Raw genomic sequence first — 18,504 nt, forward strand, 5'->3', positions numbered from 1 at the left:
CGAAGGAGGCCGGAGGGGAGGTGGAGGAGCCACCGGAGCGATTTATCACGAACGCGATGTGATCGGGGTTCGCCTCTAGCGCTTGGACGTTAATAACACTGGCTGCGAATCACGAGTCCTATCCGCCGCCGCCACCTCCTTTCTCCGCCGTGTCTACCCCGATGCATACCTAATAAAGCGGCACGGCCGCGCATCCTTCGCGTTGCGCTGGCATCGCCTTTTCCGTACAACGGGGGTAAAAAACGCTCAGCGGCCTACAAAGACAACGGCGACGGTACGCTGACGATGGCGGTGTGTCTGGACCACGAGGGAGCACTTCGCTACGTCCACTGACAAAAGCACGGCAAAATTGGGCCCATGGTTATGGCTAAGTCTTTTTAAATGCAAAACCTTGCTTTCTGTTGACATGACTGACGATAAAATTGTGAGTGTTTAGTCACCCTCGGATCGTGAAGAACAATGCTTCCCTAGTCGAGAATGCTGAGGATAACTTGAGGGTGGTTGCGTTATTGGCGCGGAACGATCGAAGGAATATTCACCACGGTGAATTACAAACGCGATATTAATTATTTACCATCGCAACTCGCCCGCTGCTAACGGAAAGCCACAATTGTAACGAAGCTAACCGAGCGTCTCTACGTAAACACCTACTTTAGCGCGGAATAGGACCACTAAACCCGGTTCGAACGTTCCCCGTGTGGTCAGCAGAAAATGCGGCGACATTCCCGTGTAACGCGTCCTAATCGTACATCCTTCCGGGAAAGTGCGGGGCCGTCGTCTATGGCATGGTCGCCGTCGTCGTCTTCCTCGAACGACCGTTCCTTAAGGTCAGTTCGAAAGGGCGTAATAGAGAAGCTCGACCCCCTCGCGATCAGTTCTCCTGTAGTCGGACGAGCGTGGAGCAGGGGGAGGCAGAAACCCACTGGTACGGACACTAAAAGTTCGTGCTCAGTATTCGCAGCGGCGTTCCGCACGTCGCGCAACGAGCTACGTGTACAACGGTCGAGTTCGTAATGGCGGAGGTCCGGAACCGTACGGACGGATGTATCCTGCTGGCTAGATAGCTTCGGTACGGCTGAGCTGGCTGGAAGATGAGAAGAAGGGAGCGATCTCGGTGGTAGACCGTGCCGACGGACGGGGCACAAATATGTGTAACAATCCGTGATTGCTGTATCACTGGCAGCCACCGATCTTCACCCATGGAGCCGTTCCTCCGCTCCTCTTCCATCGGCGTGCTTGCGTTTTATTTCTTGCCAGGTGTTCGGGCCCGAGCTCCCTCGGCGCGCCGGCCCGCTGGAACGGGATAGCGGCAAGACACGGCCACGAGGAAGTAGGAGGAAACGGACAGAAGATGAGCATCGGTCTAGGTCGGCATAGACGTTGATGCAAAAGCGCAAAAACAAGCGGAGGAACGCGAATCGACGGAGCGGAGCAAAGAACTGAAACGTGCTTGCGAATCCGCTAGCCAGTCAACCAGGTTAGAGCCAGCCGTGGTAGCCACTATCGAGTTCGACTCTCGTTCAACGAGTTGGCAAACTGTTCCCAACGATGCTCGTTCCCCGTTCCTCTGACCTCCGTGGTATTACCACTTGAACAGAGAGAAGGGGGCTGGCCCGCGGGAGAGGGTGAAAAAGGTCGGGTGCAACGCGTTTTCTACCCTCTTGTAACTTTTATGATCCGCGTAAAGCAGTGATTTTCGCCAGCCCGCCAGCCCCCGGCCCGCCCCTTCCCCGTTACGTTTTTCTTCCTTCTTTTCTCTTGCCTCTTCTTTCCCGCAGCCATCACCGGGCAGCTCTAATTAATTCGGGTTTTACCGTCGAAACCTCCTCTCGCCACTTACTCGTTCCCTACGCGTACGAGCGGGGCCCGATGAACGTAATAGTGAAACACAAGAGGCTGCTCGCGCCTAATGAAGAAAGTAGGAACAAAGTCTTTTCGCGCATCCCACGCGATCCAACGTTACCGACCGTGTTGAGAGCCCCTTCAGGGCTTGACCACGTTCAGAGTTTACTGGTTCATTCTATGGAACGAAGGGATAGGAATTTTTTATTTGCCTTCATGGGCGATATTAGATCACTCGATAAGAAGAGCTTTTCCTTTGATCACATGTCTGACTTTAAGTAGAATGAGTCAAGAATTGTGATGGAAGTGGTGGAAGAATACATTCGGCATGATATATTGTACAAATTAAAACGAGAGGACTACTTCAAACTTAAAAGCCACAGGTAAAAAATTATCGCAGCGGGTTCCGGTGGAACTCACAACAGTCGGCAGACTCTCCGCTTTCAAATGAGCTTAAGACATTGATGTTGCGGTCATCTCTCGCGGAGATACAGCGAGTTGAAGGAAAAATGGAATTTGTGCAACTTTTAAGCATATTTTCGAAAGGACATCGTAGACCGAAATTTTAACCGAATCGAAAAAGTCAAAGATGCCTCTGAAAGAGGAAAGACTGATCTTTCTATTGCTTTGTCACGAAGCTTCTACGATGATTCCTTCGCTTGCTAGAAGCAACTAAAGTAAAAGAAAACGGTTTTTGCTTCAAAGTTGAATAACTCGGCCAAAAAAAATCGCACAAGAAATTAATTACTCTCCTTTCACACAGGAAAGTATCGGCTTTCGACTGGTGTAAATGGAATTTGTGTAAAAAATTTCATACTCCTCGTGGAACTTTCGCAAGCTGAAGAAAATTTTTTAAAATTGGCCAAGTGCTCTTTATATTATTATAACTTTGCCGAAAAGCAATACAGCTAAAATCTGAAGAAAAAAAAACAGCTGAAAGTAGGGATTCCAGGCTTTCAACCCATATTTTCAAAATATCGATACGACTATTCTTTCCGGAGTTATGACCATGTGAACTTACCCCTATTTTCGGGTTCCTAGAGTTGCTCCTTTAATTAATGTAATTAATGTTGAAGAAAAATAGATGGTACATCCATAAAGACCGATTTAAAAAATTTCTATTACGTTTCTATATAGTTTCAATATACCTAATGAAAAAAATTGTAGCGCGAGACGAAGACATTTTACAAATTCCCGTTGAACAAACTTAATTCCACCACTGGAAACGTTTTACAAATCCTCAACTCCTTCTACAACCCGCCACTTAACAAAACATTAAAAAACGAAAGGTTTTACCGAAGGTTGTACCACAAGTAGCTTATCCTTCAAATTTTAAACTGAGATACCATTTTATATATAGACGAAAATATGAAACAAATATGCGCAAGAATTGGAAGAACCGAATAATTTCCATCTTCCCACCAAAATATCCCCTGACACCTTTTATAATCAACCCCGCGATGATAAAAGGCGGGTCACGCAAAACCCGGGGATCTTTCCGCGGTATTTTCGTTTGCCCGATGGTGGGACGAACTCGAGAGTCGTTTTTAACAGGCATCCCAGCGACGGGAAAAATAATAGTGTCGTATTTGCGTAGCAAGCGTCATAGCGGAGCTTTACCTTGCAAAGCTGACAGATGACCCGGCGTTTCGAGCTTATGTTGCAAGATGGAAACGAATACATCCGGATATACGTCACCGCTCGAACGTGCGCAGGCACACGGTACCATTTAGAAGCGGCCTGACTTCCCGACAAGCCGAAACCATCCGACCTCCATCTTCGTTGCAACTTACCTAGAACAGAGAAAAATGATAGCCTGGATCAGTGGAAATAGAAAGCATGGAACTGATGAGTTCTGTGCACGCACCGATTCGCTCCCAACGCCCCGGGTTTATTGGTTTCTCGGGGCCGCGGTAATTATTTCCCTTTTCCAGGGCGAATTTCTTTCGCCCTAAAATCGATGTTATCGGCACGAATCGATTAACCGTTCTTATTGCTCGCAACGGTGGGAGTGGTTCCCGAGCTTAATTAACCGAAATACCTGCTTCGTTTTCGAACCAGTTAACCCGGACCCTGGAATTAAACTTAATTCCCGGGTTGCTCCTGAACTAAATAAAGGATCGTGCTCTCGGTAATGACGAACAGTCATTTTATCCACGCGTCAGCCTGCCGACCGGCTTATGTATTGCCGAAAATCGGTTAACCAGGTGTTAAATAGCGCCCAGTTGTGAATAATGACTAGCGTCGTTGTTTGCTACACTGGTGAAGGTTCGTGGCTCGCGGCTGTTTGGGAAAATGGACACATTTGTGTGCGGTACGCTCTGAGATGATTCTCTAGATTTTATTTTTATGAATTGAAGACGTTTCGAAATTTACTTCGCTAGCCCAATTAACAAGTGCTCATTCCTTTCATTTATTTCAGGGAAGAACGAATCTTGAGATGCTGCAGGCATTAGTATTTCCCTTCGATAGCGACAGTCGCACGTAGAAAATGGAATCCTGATTTCAACTACTCGCCGTGAAAAATTGATGGGGGTGAAGGAGCTAACGGGGGGGATGAGACAGGGGCTTAAAGCTGAAATTCCTCCGGCTTCCCTGTCATCGCGGTGTCTTCTTTCTTATACTTACGTTTTTTATTGATTGGAAGTGAAAAATGAACGCGTCGTAAACAGAAGAAGGGGGTGAAAATATTTCTCGATTAAAGTGTCAAAATCGGGTGGGCAGAAATGCTACACAACATATTTCGAAAAGATTAAGCAGCATTTTGTTTATAATTTCATTGCGTTATGTGGAGTGATGCTTATGTAGCTCCACCATAATACTTTGGGGGTAAGTCCCTCTCGTACATTTAACAAATTATAAGATAATTAAGGAAAGTGACTGAAGTTTCATATATTAGCTAAACATCCATTACTTTAGCATAAGTATATGTATATTCTGATATTTGTCACTTTAGACAGAAATTTGACAAGAAATTGATGTACAAAAAATGTGGCGCTTTGCTTCATCGATATTAAAAGAGGAATTTATTGTGATATTAATAAGTATCAGGCTAGTAGATAGCGCAACTCTTCATATTATATTAATCTACATCAATCTAGTAGATCAATTTCCTATATGATTATTCGTTGAAGAATATTCTTCAAACGCAGCATGTATGTAAAAGGGGAAAATAGCGTAGGGATAAAATATTTATCTCTACTATCATTTACTTCTCGACTCCAAGGTTCCCGTAAAACCGCAAACTGCATTCAAGTGTCACGAGTCATTCCCAACAGCATTATTCCCTCACTACCAAGGATCATTTAAATTGCCAGCGGTCGAAGTAGAAATCACAGGCCGGAAAATCAAGTCGCCGTATGATCTTCGAGAAAAAAAAAAGGGGCGTCGTTCGATTGTATTCGGTCGAAGGGCGATGGGTGTGAAAGTTGTCGGCGGCGAAGGCAGTTGACGAAAATTATTCCCCCGGGGGACGTATCGGCGAGCGACGGAGCGTATTCCTTTTACGAAGCAGGCGGAATACGGAAATTACGTATTCGCAGCGCGGTCATTACCAAGATATCCCGAAAACTTGGTGACTTTTGCGTGGAATTCAAGCGGCAACGGTGCAAGTTCCAGTGAACTGCTCCCGCGAGGGCAGATTTCAAGGTGAATGAACCGAAATGAAAACTCTACGCGGGCGGTATCGCTGCTTCTCCATTTTAAACAAAGACTTTCCATTTTCTGCTTCACCGTTCGCACCAGTCCTCCCACTGCAACTAAACGTTCCCCCAAAAGCTCCTTGCAATAGCCCACACTCTCTCAATCAATAAGCAATAAAATCACCGCAACAATAACCAGCAGACGTGGACAAATACTTCCCCCAAGAACACTAAGAGTTCGGTAATCCCAGACCCCAAGTATCGCGCCCCTTTTGTCGCAAGGCTGGCAGCGGATACGAGACGGACGTACCTGGAATTCCAGGACGCATTTTCCTTTCGGATGGTTCCCCCGTTTTTCCCCGGCTGGCGTCGCTCCATTCAGACTAACGACCACCAGGGCCCGGCCGAATCGGCCGTGAGGAATCTGGACTATCGCCCCGGAAAATCTGGAATGCCCGGGGCAGCGCGCGTCACGCCCCATGCGACTCGCTCTAGGCCGGCAGAGGCTTTTCAGCCGGCTCGATAGCCCAATATTTATTTCGCATTGTCTTTGCCCGCTATCGTTCCCCTCCGCTTCTTTTCCTGGGCCCTCGTACCCCAGGCGGAAGTCGTGAGCGCGCTGCATGCATTGCATGCCGCGCGATGCGATGCGCAACAACGTCAAAGGGGCCCCGCGATTTCCCTATGCAAATCGTCCGCTCCGCCGGGCTACCAGGCGAATCAAGGCCACCTGGAGGGGCAAAGGGTGCAGGGAAAGGGGGGGTTGGGCTTGGAGAGTGAGAGAGGGGGGGGCGCGGGATGAACCAGCTAAAATAACCGTCGGGAATAATGGCATAGATTGGGAGGACGAGTTAGCGCGCGCATTGCGAGAAATGGACAATATATCGCTGGGCCGGCCATTACAGGGGACCATTAGATAGTCGACACGTCGAGATAACGAGCATTAGCCACACAACGGCCACGTTAGGTGGGTGCTCGCTACGTACGGAGGCTGCACCAACCCAGCAAGATCCATAGGCAGCCACACTGTAACTGACCATCCCCACGCTCTCAGCGTCTCGCTCTCTCGCACTCTCTGGGAACTCTACCGCTCGGACGATCGTTCCACCCCTCCCCGCCCGCGTCCCCCTGTCTTTCGCGCTCTTGCTGAGAGGCCACGTGGTGGTTGCTGGGGCCCGTCGAACGTTTATCGTTGCAATCGAGGTAGTTCGGAATCATCTGTTCTTGAACTGTTGGACTCGCAGCGGTTTATAATGCGGCGCTCTGTATTTACCAGCGCTGGTTAGGCTAATGATGATTCCCGCGGAATTGATGGCTACTTCGGCGCCCAGTACATGGCCTGGCCCTTCGAATTGTCGTGCAATCAGGAAGTCGAGGTGGTTTGTCGTGAAAGAGTGAATGGAGATTGTGAATTAGGGCCCCGCCGGCTACTGGGCTTTGCCCACGTGGAAACCGACTTTGGGAATTAGCGCGGCGGATGGCGAGCGCGGACAGTTGCGGTACTTCGGGATAAGATCGATGGTGGAATCAATTGAAGCCTGCGGATCGGTTAGCCGTATTTCTTGGTATTTCTACGTTAAGTCAAGGCAAGTTTCGAAGGGGCTCCTGTGGTGTAAAGTGTAACGATCGTTTATACAGTATTGTTTAAATAATAATTGAGAACAGAACTTACTCTGATTATCGGGATCAGCAATGGGCTCGTTTGAGATTCAGAGAACATTAAATTTTGCCAAAGAATGTTGACTGTTAGCATGTTCTATTCAAATCTTATTATAATATCGTTAATCAGGAAACTTCATTGCATGTTAATTGTTCGCTTTATTTAAGCAACATTCCTTGGCTAGGAGAATAATAATTGAGATCCTGACACGGTTAAGATCTTGGAGAAACTGAAAGACGATAATTCCAATTTGCAATTTGAATACGACAGTTTTTTTAAAAATTTCATTTCTTTTCATACAGCATTGCATCCAACCCTGACATAAATTCAGTGGGAATGAATATTGAACGATTCTAAACACACCATCAAAAGGTCACAATGAATTAAACACCAAACATTAAATCCTCTACCACCACAAGTCCCAAAGGTGAATTATCCAGTAATTATCAAGAACTCTACTGAAATCTCACCAAGGAAGCCAGTTAAACATCTACCCTTCCGCGTCCATTAAAATACCCAATATACCTGCCTGGCTCCAAAAGGCGAACGCAGATGGCGGTTGTAACTTCAGCCCAGTGCGATGCAACTCACAAAACTGTTATTTGAAATGAAGCGGAAATAGCAAAGTGAGCAAGAGAAGGGGCGTTCGGGCCCCGTGGGTACCCACGCTGGATCTTCTGTAAAGAGCAGTCCCCGCGATGCAGGACGCTTCCTTTTTCGGCGTGGTAGATGTTGAGATCGACTCTCGACCGCGGGGCTCCCCTCCGCCGCCAGCGTAGTTCTCATCCCCCCCTCATCGCTAACGAAGAACAGAAACGCTCGTGCGGATTTCTCTCGCGGTGCCCCGCATTATTGCGCGCCCCCTGTCCGCTGCTACAGTTGAATAAAGAGACCGTGGCGCGCACCACGGCGGACAGAGAGCCCACGCCGGGGCTCGATGCTGTGCGTAATTTCCTTTGTTTCTGCCGCGCCGTTAGTTTCCAGGTGATTTCAAGAACGGTTCGACTGCCTTCGACAATTTCGCGGAGCGGCGAGCGTCTATCTTCCTCGGTGCAGCCGGGCAAGGTGAATGTGTAATCATTGGAACGAAGGAATAAGCTGCACCGTGAGAGAGGAGGAGCAGAGGAGGGTTGTTATAGACGAGCAGCGCGAAGTAATTTTGACGTTTGCTAGACTAGATCGTCGAGGGCTCCCTTCTGCTCTGATTCGCGGAAATACCCGGGGCTTCTGCTCTTCTTATCCCTCTGGCGGAGCGTCGGCGTATAAGATTGTCGAAAGTCAATTCTCCGCTAAACGAGGAGGAAATAAAAAGGCATTCGCCGGGGCGCATCAGCCAGCGCGCCGTATTCCGGAGGCGAACGATCGGGAACGGGCACGGGGAACGAGTCGCCTACCCCCTTATTTCAGGCAATGCAACTCAACGACAAAAAGTATCGCGGTTGATTGTCCTGTGTACTCAGTGGTGCATTAGCGTGTCGAGGCGAAAGCGTTTCACGTCCCTCCGCTGGATCGGTGGGGAAAGGATGCCTTGGTCCGTTGCGGGAAACGTAACTTGCAAATGCGGGATATTAGGGAAAATGTATTGTCATCGCGATAGGGATAACGAGTAGCAATACTCGTATTACTTGATTAATTGTGAGTTTTTTAAAAAATCATAGTCAAAGTAGCAATACTCGTATTACTTGATTAATTGTGAGTTTTTTAAAAAATCACAGTCAAGCTAGTCAACTAGGAACAATTTGCATGGAATATTTGGATTTGTATTATAAGACGCTTAACTGCGAAAATTACGCAAGCTCTCTCGTCGAAGGAGTTTCAACGAATTTCTGCCACTGTCGTCGAAACTATCTTACAGCAGTTCTCATTTTTTATATATTCATTTACAGATACTTTTCTTGAATACATGGTTTACCAACAACTACTCAACCCCTTAACGAGACAAATTTAAAAAAAAAACGTTTCTATCTTACTATATAGGAAATGTTTACCAACTGGGATGAAACAGTTTTTCGAAAAGGGCGTTTAATTTTTATTGTATCGAATTCCGTAATATTACGGAGGTGGAATTTCAAGACTCGCAAGAAACGGGGTTAAGGGGTTAATCGCTAATACAGTGGCGGACGAAAGAAAGTTTACAACTTTTAAAATCGCATCCTAACTTTTTTAAAATTGGTAAAATTGGAGAAAAAATGCAATTAGTCGGAATAGCAGTAAAAATAGTAAACGTCGTTTTTTAAACTTCTTTTTGTGAGTCTGTAATGAAAATTCAAAAAACTTGTTTGTAGATTGAAGTATAATAAGTTCTATACATTCCTAAAAGTTCGTCAAAATCGGTTAACGTTGCTCTGAGCTATAAACGCTTAAAGATCGCAGAATAAGGTTGAAAATCGCTGATTTCGGGGGAAAAAACTCACGTCGTTTGGACCAATTTTAAAAAAGTTATGCGATTTTAAAAGTTGTAAACTTTCATTCGTCCGCCACTAGTATATGCAATTTTCACGATCGCCTTATATTAAGCTAGCAGTACTACTCGACGTCTCCCGGAATTTAGATACCTACTGATTTTATAAAAAAAAAAATTTTGTGAAAATAATCACATTCATCTGAATTAGCCAGGTACAATCAGCTGAGGCACATGCCGAGATCCAAGAGTTTTACGTTCGAAAGTTTCTGCTTTATTGACATATATAGCCCAGCTACAGTCAATGTACAAAGTTCACTAGTACCACGCTTTATATCCAAGTATAACAGTCTCTTATATCAATTGACTTCATACTCGCTAGACTCCCACAGTAATCGTTGCAAAATTTGAATCTAAATCATCAACGTCACGAAATCACATTCCCCGTTTGGTCACACACGAATCACCAACTATCCCGCATAAAATCGCCGGCACCCTCGTTAGCCGGTGTGCGTAAATGGTATCAGCGTGATAATTCCCGGCGAATAGTCAGAAAGGCCTCGTAAACGTCTTCATACGTAATTCGCAATGAGAGATTTATCCGGGCGGGGATGGCGCGTCGGCACCGTTTGTATTAGCCCCGTCGGGCCGTAATTTGCGGTTAATTAATGCTAAGAGCCGCGCCACGATTTGTTTTAGCCGCGCGGCGTTTACGATAATGATATCGTCTTGGCCAAGTAACGACTAAGTAGTTTGGTCACGTTCCACGTCGGAGAGTAGCTTTCTGCGACAGGGGATCGTGGTTCGATCGATCAGGCTTTTCTGTCAGCTCTCGGGGACGCTGGCCCGCCCCGGGCCTGGTGAGAAACAGGGCGCCTCGTTACTTTCAAATCGGTCAACCGCACCGAACGTAGCGAAAGGCCGGGTGCCCGAGCGTCCAGCCGAATTCCGCAACAGACATCGACTTTGCGTGCGCTCATGCGGAACCTCGTCTTCCCCGCGCGTGTGCCCGTCACAAAGGAGGATTCCGGGGCGACTGTTGCAAAGAGGACGGGGTGGATCGTTAGGCGGGTACTTTCGAATCGCGCGCAAAAGTCGCGACGAAGATTCGAAAGGGCAGAAGAAACGGCGAAAGGGGCGACGCGGAAAAAGATCAATTGGTGAGGAAGAAAAGGGTGGAGGGAATGTCGTCGATGTCGCGGGTGGTTGGCTCCTAATCAGGCTGTTCTACCCCGTTCCCATCCTACAATGCCCGAGACGCGAATTGTCTTACTTTTTATCACCGGGGCTAATGGGGCAAAGGGAAATTGACGGAGAGCCGGCGCGACAATGGATCCGGCTGTCAATAGGTTAGCGCGCTGTAACAGGGCCCGGAACCACACAAGCTATTAAAATGTAAATTGACCAGGGTTCGTTTGACTAAACAGTCACCGGGGACCTCGGGGGAATGGTGATTCCATTGCACCGCTGTAGCCTGGGCCACGATTCCCTTCCCCGATACCATATGCATCAGGCTAAACACAGGAGCCAGCGCTAACACGGTAATTTCTGATGAATGGGAAAAGACGTGGTTGTGAACGTATTACCTGGGGAGCAAGAAAATGATACGTACGGGTTGGCAGGAAAAGTAGTACACGCTTGTACCCCTGCCAGGGCTACGATGACAATAACATACCCGTGCGATTGAGAAATTGCTGTAGCCGTTGTTACGATGTACAGAAACTACTCGCGTTTTAACCAACGCTTTACACTTGGAAGGAGAAGTCGAGAGATGGGTCAGTGAGTAGCAGAATTACGATGTAGCAAGTAGTCTTGTTGGATTCATCGGGACCTTATTTATATGCCCAAATGGTGGTTACTGAAAACAGTGGTCCCGTGTACACAGAAGGTCTCTAGCAACGTAGCATCTGCCGGACCTAGATGTACTTATTCTCAACATTGTTATAATTCTCCTACGTTGACCAGCCGATGAGCTTGCAATTAGTCAAAGCGGAAACACTCGCGGGTCTCGAACCCCTTTTGGGGCGATGTCGCGACGTCATTGGAGATGGTGCATCCTTGTTGCCGCAAGTGAGGATCTGTTCGTGGATAGTGGTGGGCTTTCTAACACCGTTCCCCGCGGAACGTGCCACGATCGCCCCACGAATTACGGCAATTCACCGAGGAATAATGTTTTTGCCGTCACGTTCCAGGCAACGATTACACGGTCCGGAACAATCGTTCGCCCCGCACCGCGAGCATTCGTGTAGCATTCATCTTGCCCGGTTTGTCGCTTCCGCGTCTATTGTCAGGCCGCGCGTAGAACCCGATATCCCTCTCGTTCCAAAAGACGCGCCAGGGACGCGGCGATGCGTTATCATGCCGATGGTGGTGTGTCAAAGGGAGTAAGCCGTCGTTGCGTTCGCGCATCGTTTGTCATGCGATAAACGTCCGCGCCAGAAAATCGTTAGTTGTTAGCTTCGAGTTCAGACGTGGGCGTCACGCCAAGGCAAGGATCTCTGTTTAAGATTCATTCAAACGCGCCTTCTTAATCGTCCACCGAGAAAAGACTGGCCGTGCACGGCTGCCACGGGACTCCTATAAATCATCCTCTCTCGTTGGGGGGACGCGTGCGTCTGAATTATTTCGAGCGGCTAAACATTTATCCGGACCAGAACGAGGCAGCATTTCTCATCGATGGATCGGCGGCGCGGGGGAGGGAGAGTCTTATCGGACGAATAGATAGAAATACTTTGGAAGGAATTACGTTCGCCGGTGCTAATGAAAACCGATGGTCCACGGATTCGAATAATAAGAAAAGTTTAAGGGCAACGATGACGAGAAAGAGGTGGAATGGAACTAGCCAGGGGGGAATCGCTTGTTTTTTGTGATAAACGTCCTCTAGAAGCGTTAATTACATTCCATGTGAACGACCACCATCGAGAGATTCGGAAGGCAGCCCGGGTGCCGGGAAATTCTCCGCTGAAAACACTCTGGGGGTGTCTTCCTCCCCTCTGGTTGAAATTTCTTGGGAGGGTCAGAGTTATGCGTGAAGATCGCGGGACTACGGGAGATTACATCCGATTTAGGAGATGTCGAATTTCTTAAGCGTATCAACTGAGAAATAAAGCCTGCGCGCGTTAATTAGCCAGGGGTGCTATCACAGTGTCCTTACGCGGGATTATCAATTACTGCCGCGAGTCGGGCAAACAAGGATGGAAAAATTCGTGCCTTGTGCGTATTATGCTATGCAAACACCGATAATCGCGTCGGGAGAATTCGTTCCGCCGTTAATTAGTTGTTCGCCTCTGCCCCGATTTCCAATAACCAGCGCCTAACGAAGCCATTCCTTGTTATCTGAGGATCCGTTGGAACTTCTCGCCGGATGCGATATCGAATTTGTTAAGTACGAAGCCAACGGCCAATCGTAGAAGTGGCAATTATCGAGCGTGTCCTAAGGCGTCTCGGGCCACCCAACACACTCTCGTTAAATCTTTATAAATTCCCATTGGCGAGAGCCTGCACGGTGGATGCGCGTCACAGGGGCACAGCGGCGGCGGCGGAGTGCCGTGATCGCGAAGCATGAAGGTAAAACGGAAAGATGGAGAAGATTTCCTGTGACATTTAAGCGTGCATTAGCCCGTCGTTTTACGCTATTGCTCAAGGATTTATGAAAGGTGAAGTTCAGCGGTAGCTGGCTGACAACGTATATTCGAGACGCAACGGCACGGATCAGGATGTAGAAGCGGAGAGCGCTCGCGATGGAGAAAGAAAGACAATTCCGCGAAGACTGCTGCAACTGGAGTAGAATGTTGCAAACTGATCCCTTGCAAACTGCTGAATTGAACTCTTGGAACTTGTACCACATCCTCAGACAGTGGAATCTTCTTACTGCACAGGGTGTGTCTCAAAGAGTGGTTATAAATTCAATACTAGATCCGCGAAATAAATGTTTGCTCCATCTTTTCCGCTAAACTGCAGAACAAACGCATAAAATAATTAACAAAACTGAGTTGGTATAGGCGACTGACAGAAATATACCCCACGACTTCACGACTCGGATCCTACACTACCTTCAACTTCAAAAGATGTCCATTATATTAAAAGAAAAAAATACCATCGACCATAACATTGCACTAGAACACGCAAATGAAATGGAAATAAAGCTACGTCAGACCACGTCCACGTGAATTAATCTGGCCAGCAGAATATCCATGAAATAAGGCTACCTGATGCTCGACGTACACGCGAAATCGAAGGGAACGGCTCGCCACAGTTCGCGATGTTTAAAACGCGAATGTAATACGCGCGGTCCGTAATCAATTAGTCACCGTATAAGGATCAGCCTGTATGGCGATATATCTGCGGTGCAGTTGGTACGCGTTGGATATAGCCAGTGCAGTAGGTGTACTGTCCGTTCAACCAGTAGTCCCGCAATCGTCGGTACTCATCTCGACGGATAGAAACCCCGCTGGGCCCCCGTCGTACCGCCCCCATCGCCGGGGCCCCTGCACCTTGTACAACGGCTTGATGGCAGTGACAGCGGCCCAAGCGGCGGCTATAGCAATACCAACCTACCGGCCACGATCATACTGGCACGCGAAGACAAACCGGTACCCTCTGGTACAGCGTTTATTTAAACTAAACAATGGCGAGTCCCAGTAAATCATTCAAGGCGGACGTAGGTATGTTAAGGACCCGCGCTGGTAGCCAGCCTTCTAATGCGCATGGCTATACCCGACTGTTTCGTCTCTGCGCCTGATTGTCTGTCCATCCGCCTTCTCGATTTACCTGTGTACCCACTTGTCTGGCTCGGCCAGTTTTGCCTATCTGCAGCATGATTTTCTCCGTCCCGAACAAGCTATAGCTCTTTCGCAAGGGAAGCCGGAGGAAGATGGCGATGGAAAGTCGACGGTGATTCAATAAACCGCGTGCTCCGCCGTGTTTTTTACTCGGAGTGCTTCGAGCCGCTCTCTGCGACATTTATAAACGTATATTCGGTACGTTTAGCGGAGTTTGAATAAAAAATGAGTTGAATCCGACTCCACTTTCGCGATCTTCGCCGAGGGGAGACCTGAAAGCTGCGCGTCGACTTCGAGGCACTTTAAAGAGTCCTGCACGAAGACGCGCGAAAGTGGTAGCGGCTGCACGCTTTGATTCTCACATATGCAATTTATCACGCGGCGATTCTCTGTGCATTAATGAAAGGAATGCTTCTATGCGAGCTGGGCGAGAGGCACCGATTGGATCTCACGCCGGAGACCGAGAATAGTCGGCTGGGGATCGACGAGTGACGAAAACACGGAGCCGTTTTTACATAAGCGTTCATGGTTTAACGATCGCGAGCGCGGATGGGATGTCGGGCGGGAAAAGAACGTTCGCTTTTACTGTGTATCTTCCTCGTCTGGCTCGCCTGTTCGTTATTCCGTTTGCTCTTCCCTCCCTGTTTAACCCCATTTTCCTTCAGCATTTGCACGACGTTCCAGGGAGGGTTGGCTACGTCGTTACCGTGAGAAATAGGGACGTGCATGCGCGCAGAAATCCAACCATTAAAATACATCCTGTCAGTATTCACCGGTGTGTACGGATCACGGCTGTGTGTGCGCGCAAACAGCCGTACTGGCAATGCTGCTCCTGCTGCTGCGGACCGTACTATTCTTGCGTGTTCGTTGCTAGCAACTTGGGGAGAATTACAGCGAAGATAGCAATAAGAGAGATACGACTTTATCGCGACTCTGCTCCTATCTACGGTATACCTCTGCTGTTCTGCCTGCGCCGTGCGCAGCTTCTGCTTGATCAACCCCTCTTTCCTGCCCGTGGACCCTTGTTCCACTTTCCTTTGATATCTTCGGACATTATCGGATCGTAGTCTGCTCGTAGCTCGCGTTACGCACCGAATCCTGCTGCAGATTTTAACTCGCACGATGCCGAATCAGATATGCCCGACAGTGTCGTCTGGGGTTCGTTAGAGGCCGTTGCCAGGGAGAATTGCCCACCGACACTGGTGATAAAAGTGTAGTTACAGCGCGGATGGCTTATCGACGAGCACTGCTTTATAACTTCATAGATCTCGCTGCGGGGCTTTGCAACACCGTGTGCTTAAGTTTGAACGTGCATGCAGAGTACAGTTGGTTCGTGGTGGAACTGAAAACGGCACCACCGCTCGTGGGAAAGTTAATCGAAGGTGTGCTAGGAAACCACGACGCTCTTCAGCCTCTGAAATTGAAATGTTAGATAGTTCTGGATGCCGGGTGGTAGTTTGTTAATAGATAAATGATTACAGCTTCCATTTTCGTTGTCATCAGAAACACCATAACGAATAACGTGAGGATTACCTACTAAAACTTGGCGGAAGTTTGTTGATCACACGTCTTTGATAACTCGTATGGCAGAAAATGTGAAATGAACAACTTTTCGGCGAAATGGAAAGTCACTCTGCACTCTATACCGATCAACGCCCAAGATACTTGCGGCACGGATGAATCGAAATTTACTCCCAGTCTTGGAGGAACAACGTATTTGCAGCCTATCAAGCGTCATTAACATGTGCCGTTACAAGAACGCCTGATAGGAACGAATTCCCTCAGAAGTGGACCGGTTACACCGGTGATGATAGCAGCTCCTTGCTACCAACCCTGCTCGACCCATCTCCATATCTCTGACTCGGCTACAGGATTTGCATATGCAAATAGGGCAATATAAGTAATTAATTTGCAATCAGACCCGCGTTACCATTTTGTTCTATACGCCGCCGACAGATACCGCAATTCATTAGGTATGGCGATATTTATTAATTAGAAACGCGCGTGTAGGTGGATAACTTGCGATTGCAAGCTCAATCCTCGTCATTGATGCCGGGACTTTTGCTCCCTTTCCGACTACCGCGGCTCTGCTCATGGTTAATTCTTGGTGTCTGATGTATGCGTAAACAAATTGCACCCAGTTTCTTCGAATATAGAGACGAAAGGCATATTTATATTCCGTCCTGGGGTTGAAGGAATTTTTGGACAGTTGCGCGTGCCAAGTCAACTGGCCAAAGTCAACGACCCTTTTAACAATTGAACATCATACACTATGCTCTCAGAAGCCCATGTTTTATACATGAGAAAGGAATTTGTGAATTTTCATGTTCCTAAATTATTCTCTCTCAAAGGCGTACCCTGAGCTGGCATACTCGCGCCAAACAACCAGGCTCCAGTTCATTCACCTCGCACAGTAAACTAAAAACTAGCTAACAGAAAGACAAGAATGTCACCTTCTGAGCATACCCTGCAGTAGTGATGCAAAAGCAATAGGTAGCAAAGTTGGTAGGGCCCTTAAGTGTCTCCCGGACCAATCAACGGTATAAGTTTTGAATGTTAGTGCTGCAAGGTTCTAGAGCGTGACGAATGTGACAAGTAACGAGTGGACAAGAGCACATTCGCTGGCTTGTACCCTGAAGAATCTTACACTTAACTTGACTGGATCTCAGGTTTGTAACTATATCTCAGAAGTCTGTGACAGTCAGACCTAGCTCAAACATATCTACACCCTCTAACTTGTTATACCGCAGATGCAGTTAGTTATTCGTCGATCATTCGCGTGCAATCTTCAGTCCGGTCCACTGCATTCCAATTCCAATCAATTCAATTAGCTCCTAGGCCATTAATTTAACGTAAGAGAGGCGGGAGCTCAATCGACGCCGGGCACTGGCGATGCTGTGCCGCAGGAAATAGAGCAAGAGCTAGTGGAAATGCTTACACGTGTCACGTCGTTCGAACGTCATTCACGAGGTAAAAATGCCCCCGTTGAGTCGAGTTTGCGAACTTTTCGCCGCGCAGCCGAGCTATTCCGAAGACACAGCTGGGCCCATATCTTAACTGCTTGCTTGCCGCCGGAGAAAAGCGCTATACCGATGCTCCGAAACTCACGGGGTAGCACCTGTTACACCCAGGCCTTCGTCGATCGAGCGCAGAGCCAGCTGGGCCATCCGACACCCTTACATTAACTTTATCGTAATTACATCGAGCGGCCGTACGTATAAACGCTAATACCAGCGAGCGTGCCTGCGCGTGAATGCGTTCGTGCATGTGTCCTCGCGTGTGCATCGCCCTCCTCTGCAACGTCTAATTCCTTACACCTCCGGGGTGCTTACCGTTCCTAAGTTTCTGGGTAGCGACCTCACCAGTCTGCCTGCTCTATTTTCCAGCCCTTAACCAGGTAATCCCGGGGCCATGATTTCTACCGAATCACCATCGGGGAAGCATCGTTTGTACCTCCGAGGGAATGCAAACTGCTCCACTTTCCCTGTGATTTTCTAGACTTTCACGAAGTGATTCGATGCCTCGCTTGGAGCCACTCTGCTAACCAGAGAACGCCTGAGTTTGGTGGGACCTATGGTTGAAGGGGTACAGTGCAAAATCTTGACGCTGTTGTTGTACGCTTATTCATGTTTCTGCTACGTCACTCCCCGATAGTTCCAACACGATTTCCGCGGTATGCCCATATTCTTGGTACATCATTCTCTCGCAGATGGCACACGATTTTTATGCTACTGTGACACTGTTCCCACACCAGTTTTACTTTACTTTTGCACCGCTTGGGCAGTGCACCTGTTCCACGTCATACGTCACACTTTACACATCAGAGGCTACCGATGCACCAGCTTCTAGTCAGACCTTAGTATGACAGCTTACAATGTTACAAATCGAATTTCGACTTTTCCGACAGGCGCAGCAAATTTACGGGGGGAATGTTAGCTTCTTGCGCGGACGCAACAAAGTTGCAAATCTAATTGCCACCTCTTGTGCTGCTGCGGCAAACTCACAAAAGAATATTAGTACAAGTTGTGTGTAGATGGAAGAAAAATCTCAACGGCGGAAGGAATTTAGTAATAGTGTGGGATTAACGCTTCGTGGGATTAACGCGGGGTGTATCGCACCCCAAGAGCAATTTTCGAGTTCACATCGGGATGAAAAATATCGCTTTTTCCCACAACCATG

The 18,504-nt window shown here is 48.0% G+C and overlaps 2 protein-coding genes across 11 annotated transcripts in view; one reads left to right on the plus strand and one right to left on the minus strand.

Moving 5' to 3' along the window:
• Positions 1–18,504, minus strand: part of Atg16 (Autophagy-related 16) — a 679,282-nt gene that overhangs the window by 317,247 nt on the left and 343,531 nt on the right. Inside the window, exon 9 of one of the 7 annotated variants that reach the window (XM_076826317.1) lies at positions 3,405–3,635. The exons of the other annotated variants lie outside the window; for them this stretch is intronic. Coding sequence (XP_076682432.1) covers positions 3,537–3,635 — 99 coding nt within the window. The 3' untranslated portion in view covers positions 3,405–3,536. Of the gene's footprint in view, positions 1–3,404; positions 3,636–18,504 lie in introns of those variants that run through there. 7 annotated transcript variants of the gene reach the window in all.
• Positions 1–18,504, plus strand: part of Neo (ZP and PAN domain-containing protein neyo) — a 293,377-nt gene that overhangs the window by 239,198 nt on the left and 35,675 nt on the right. The gene's annotated exons all lie outside the window — the stretch shown is intronic.

This window comes from Andrena cerasifolii, chromosome 14 (genome assembly GCF_050908995.1).
Source record: "Andrena cerasifolii isolate SP2316 chromosome 14, iyAndCera1_principal, whole genome shotgun sequence".
NCBI lineage: Eukaryota > Metazoa > Arthropoda > Insecta > Hymenoptera > Andrenidae > Andrena > Andrena cerasifolii.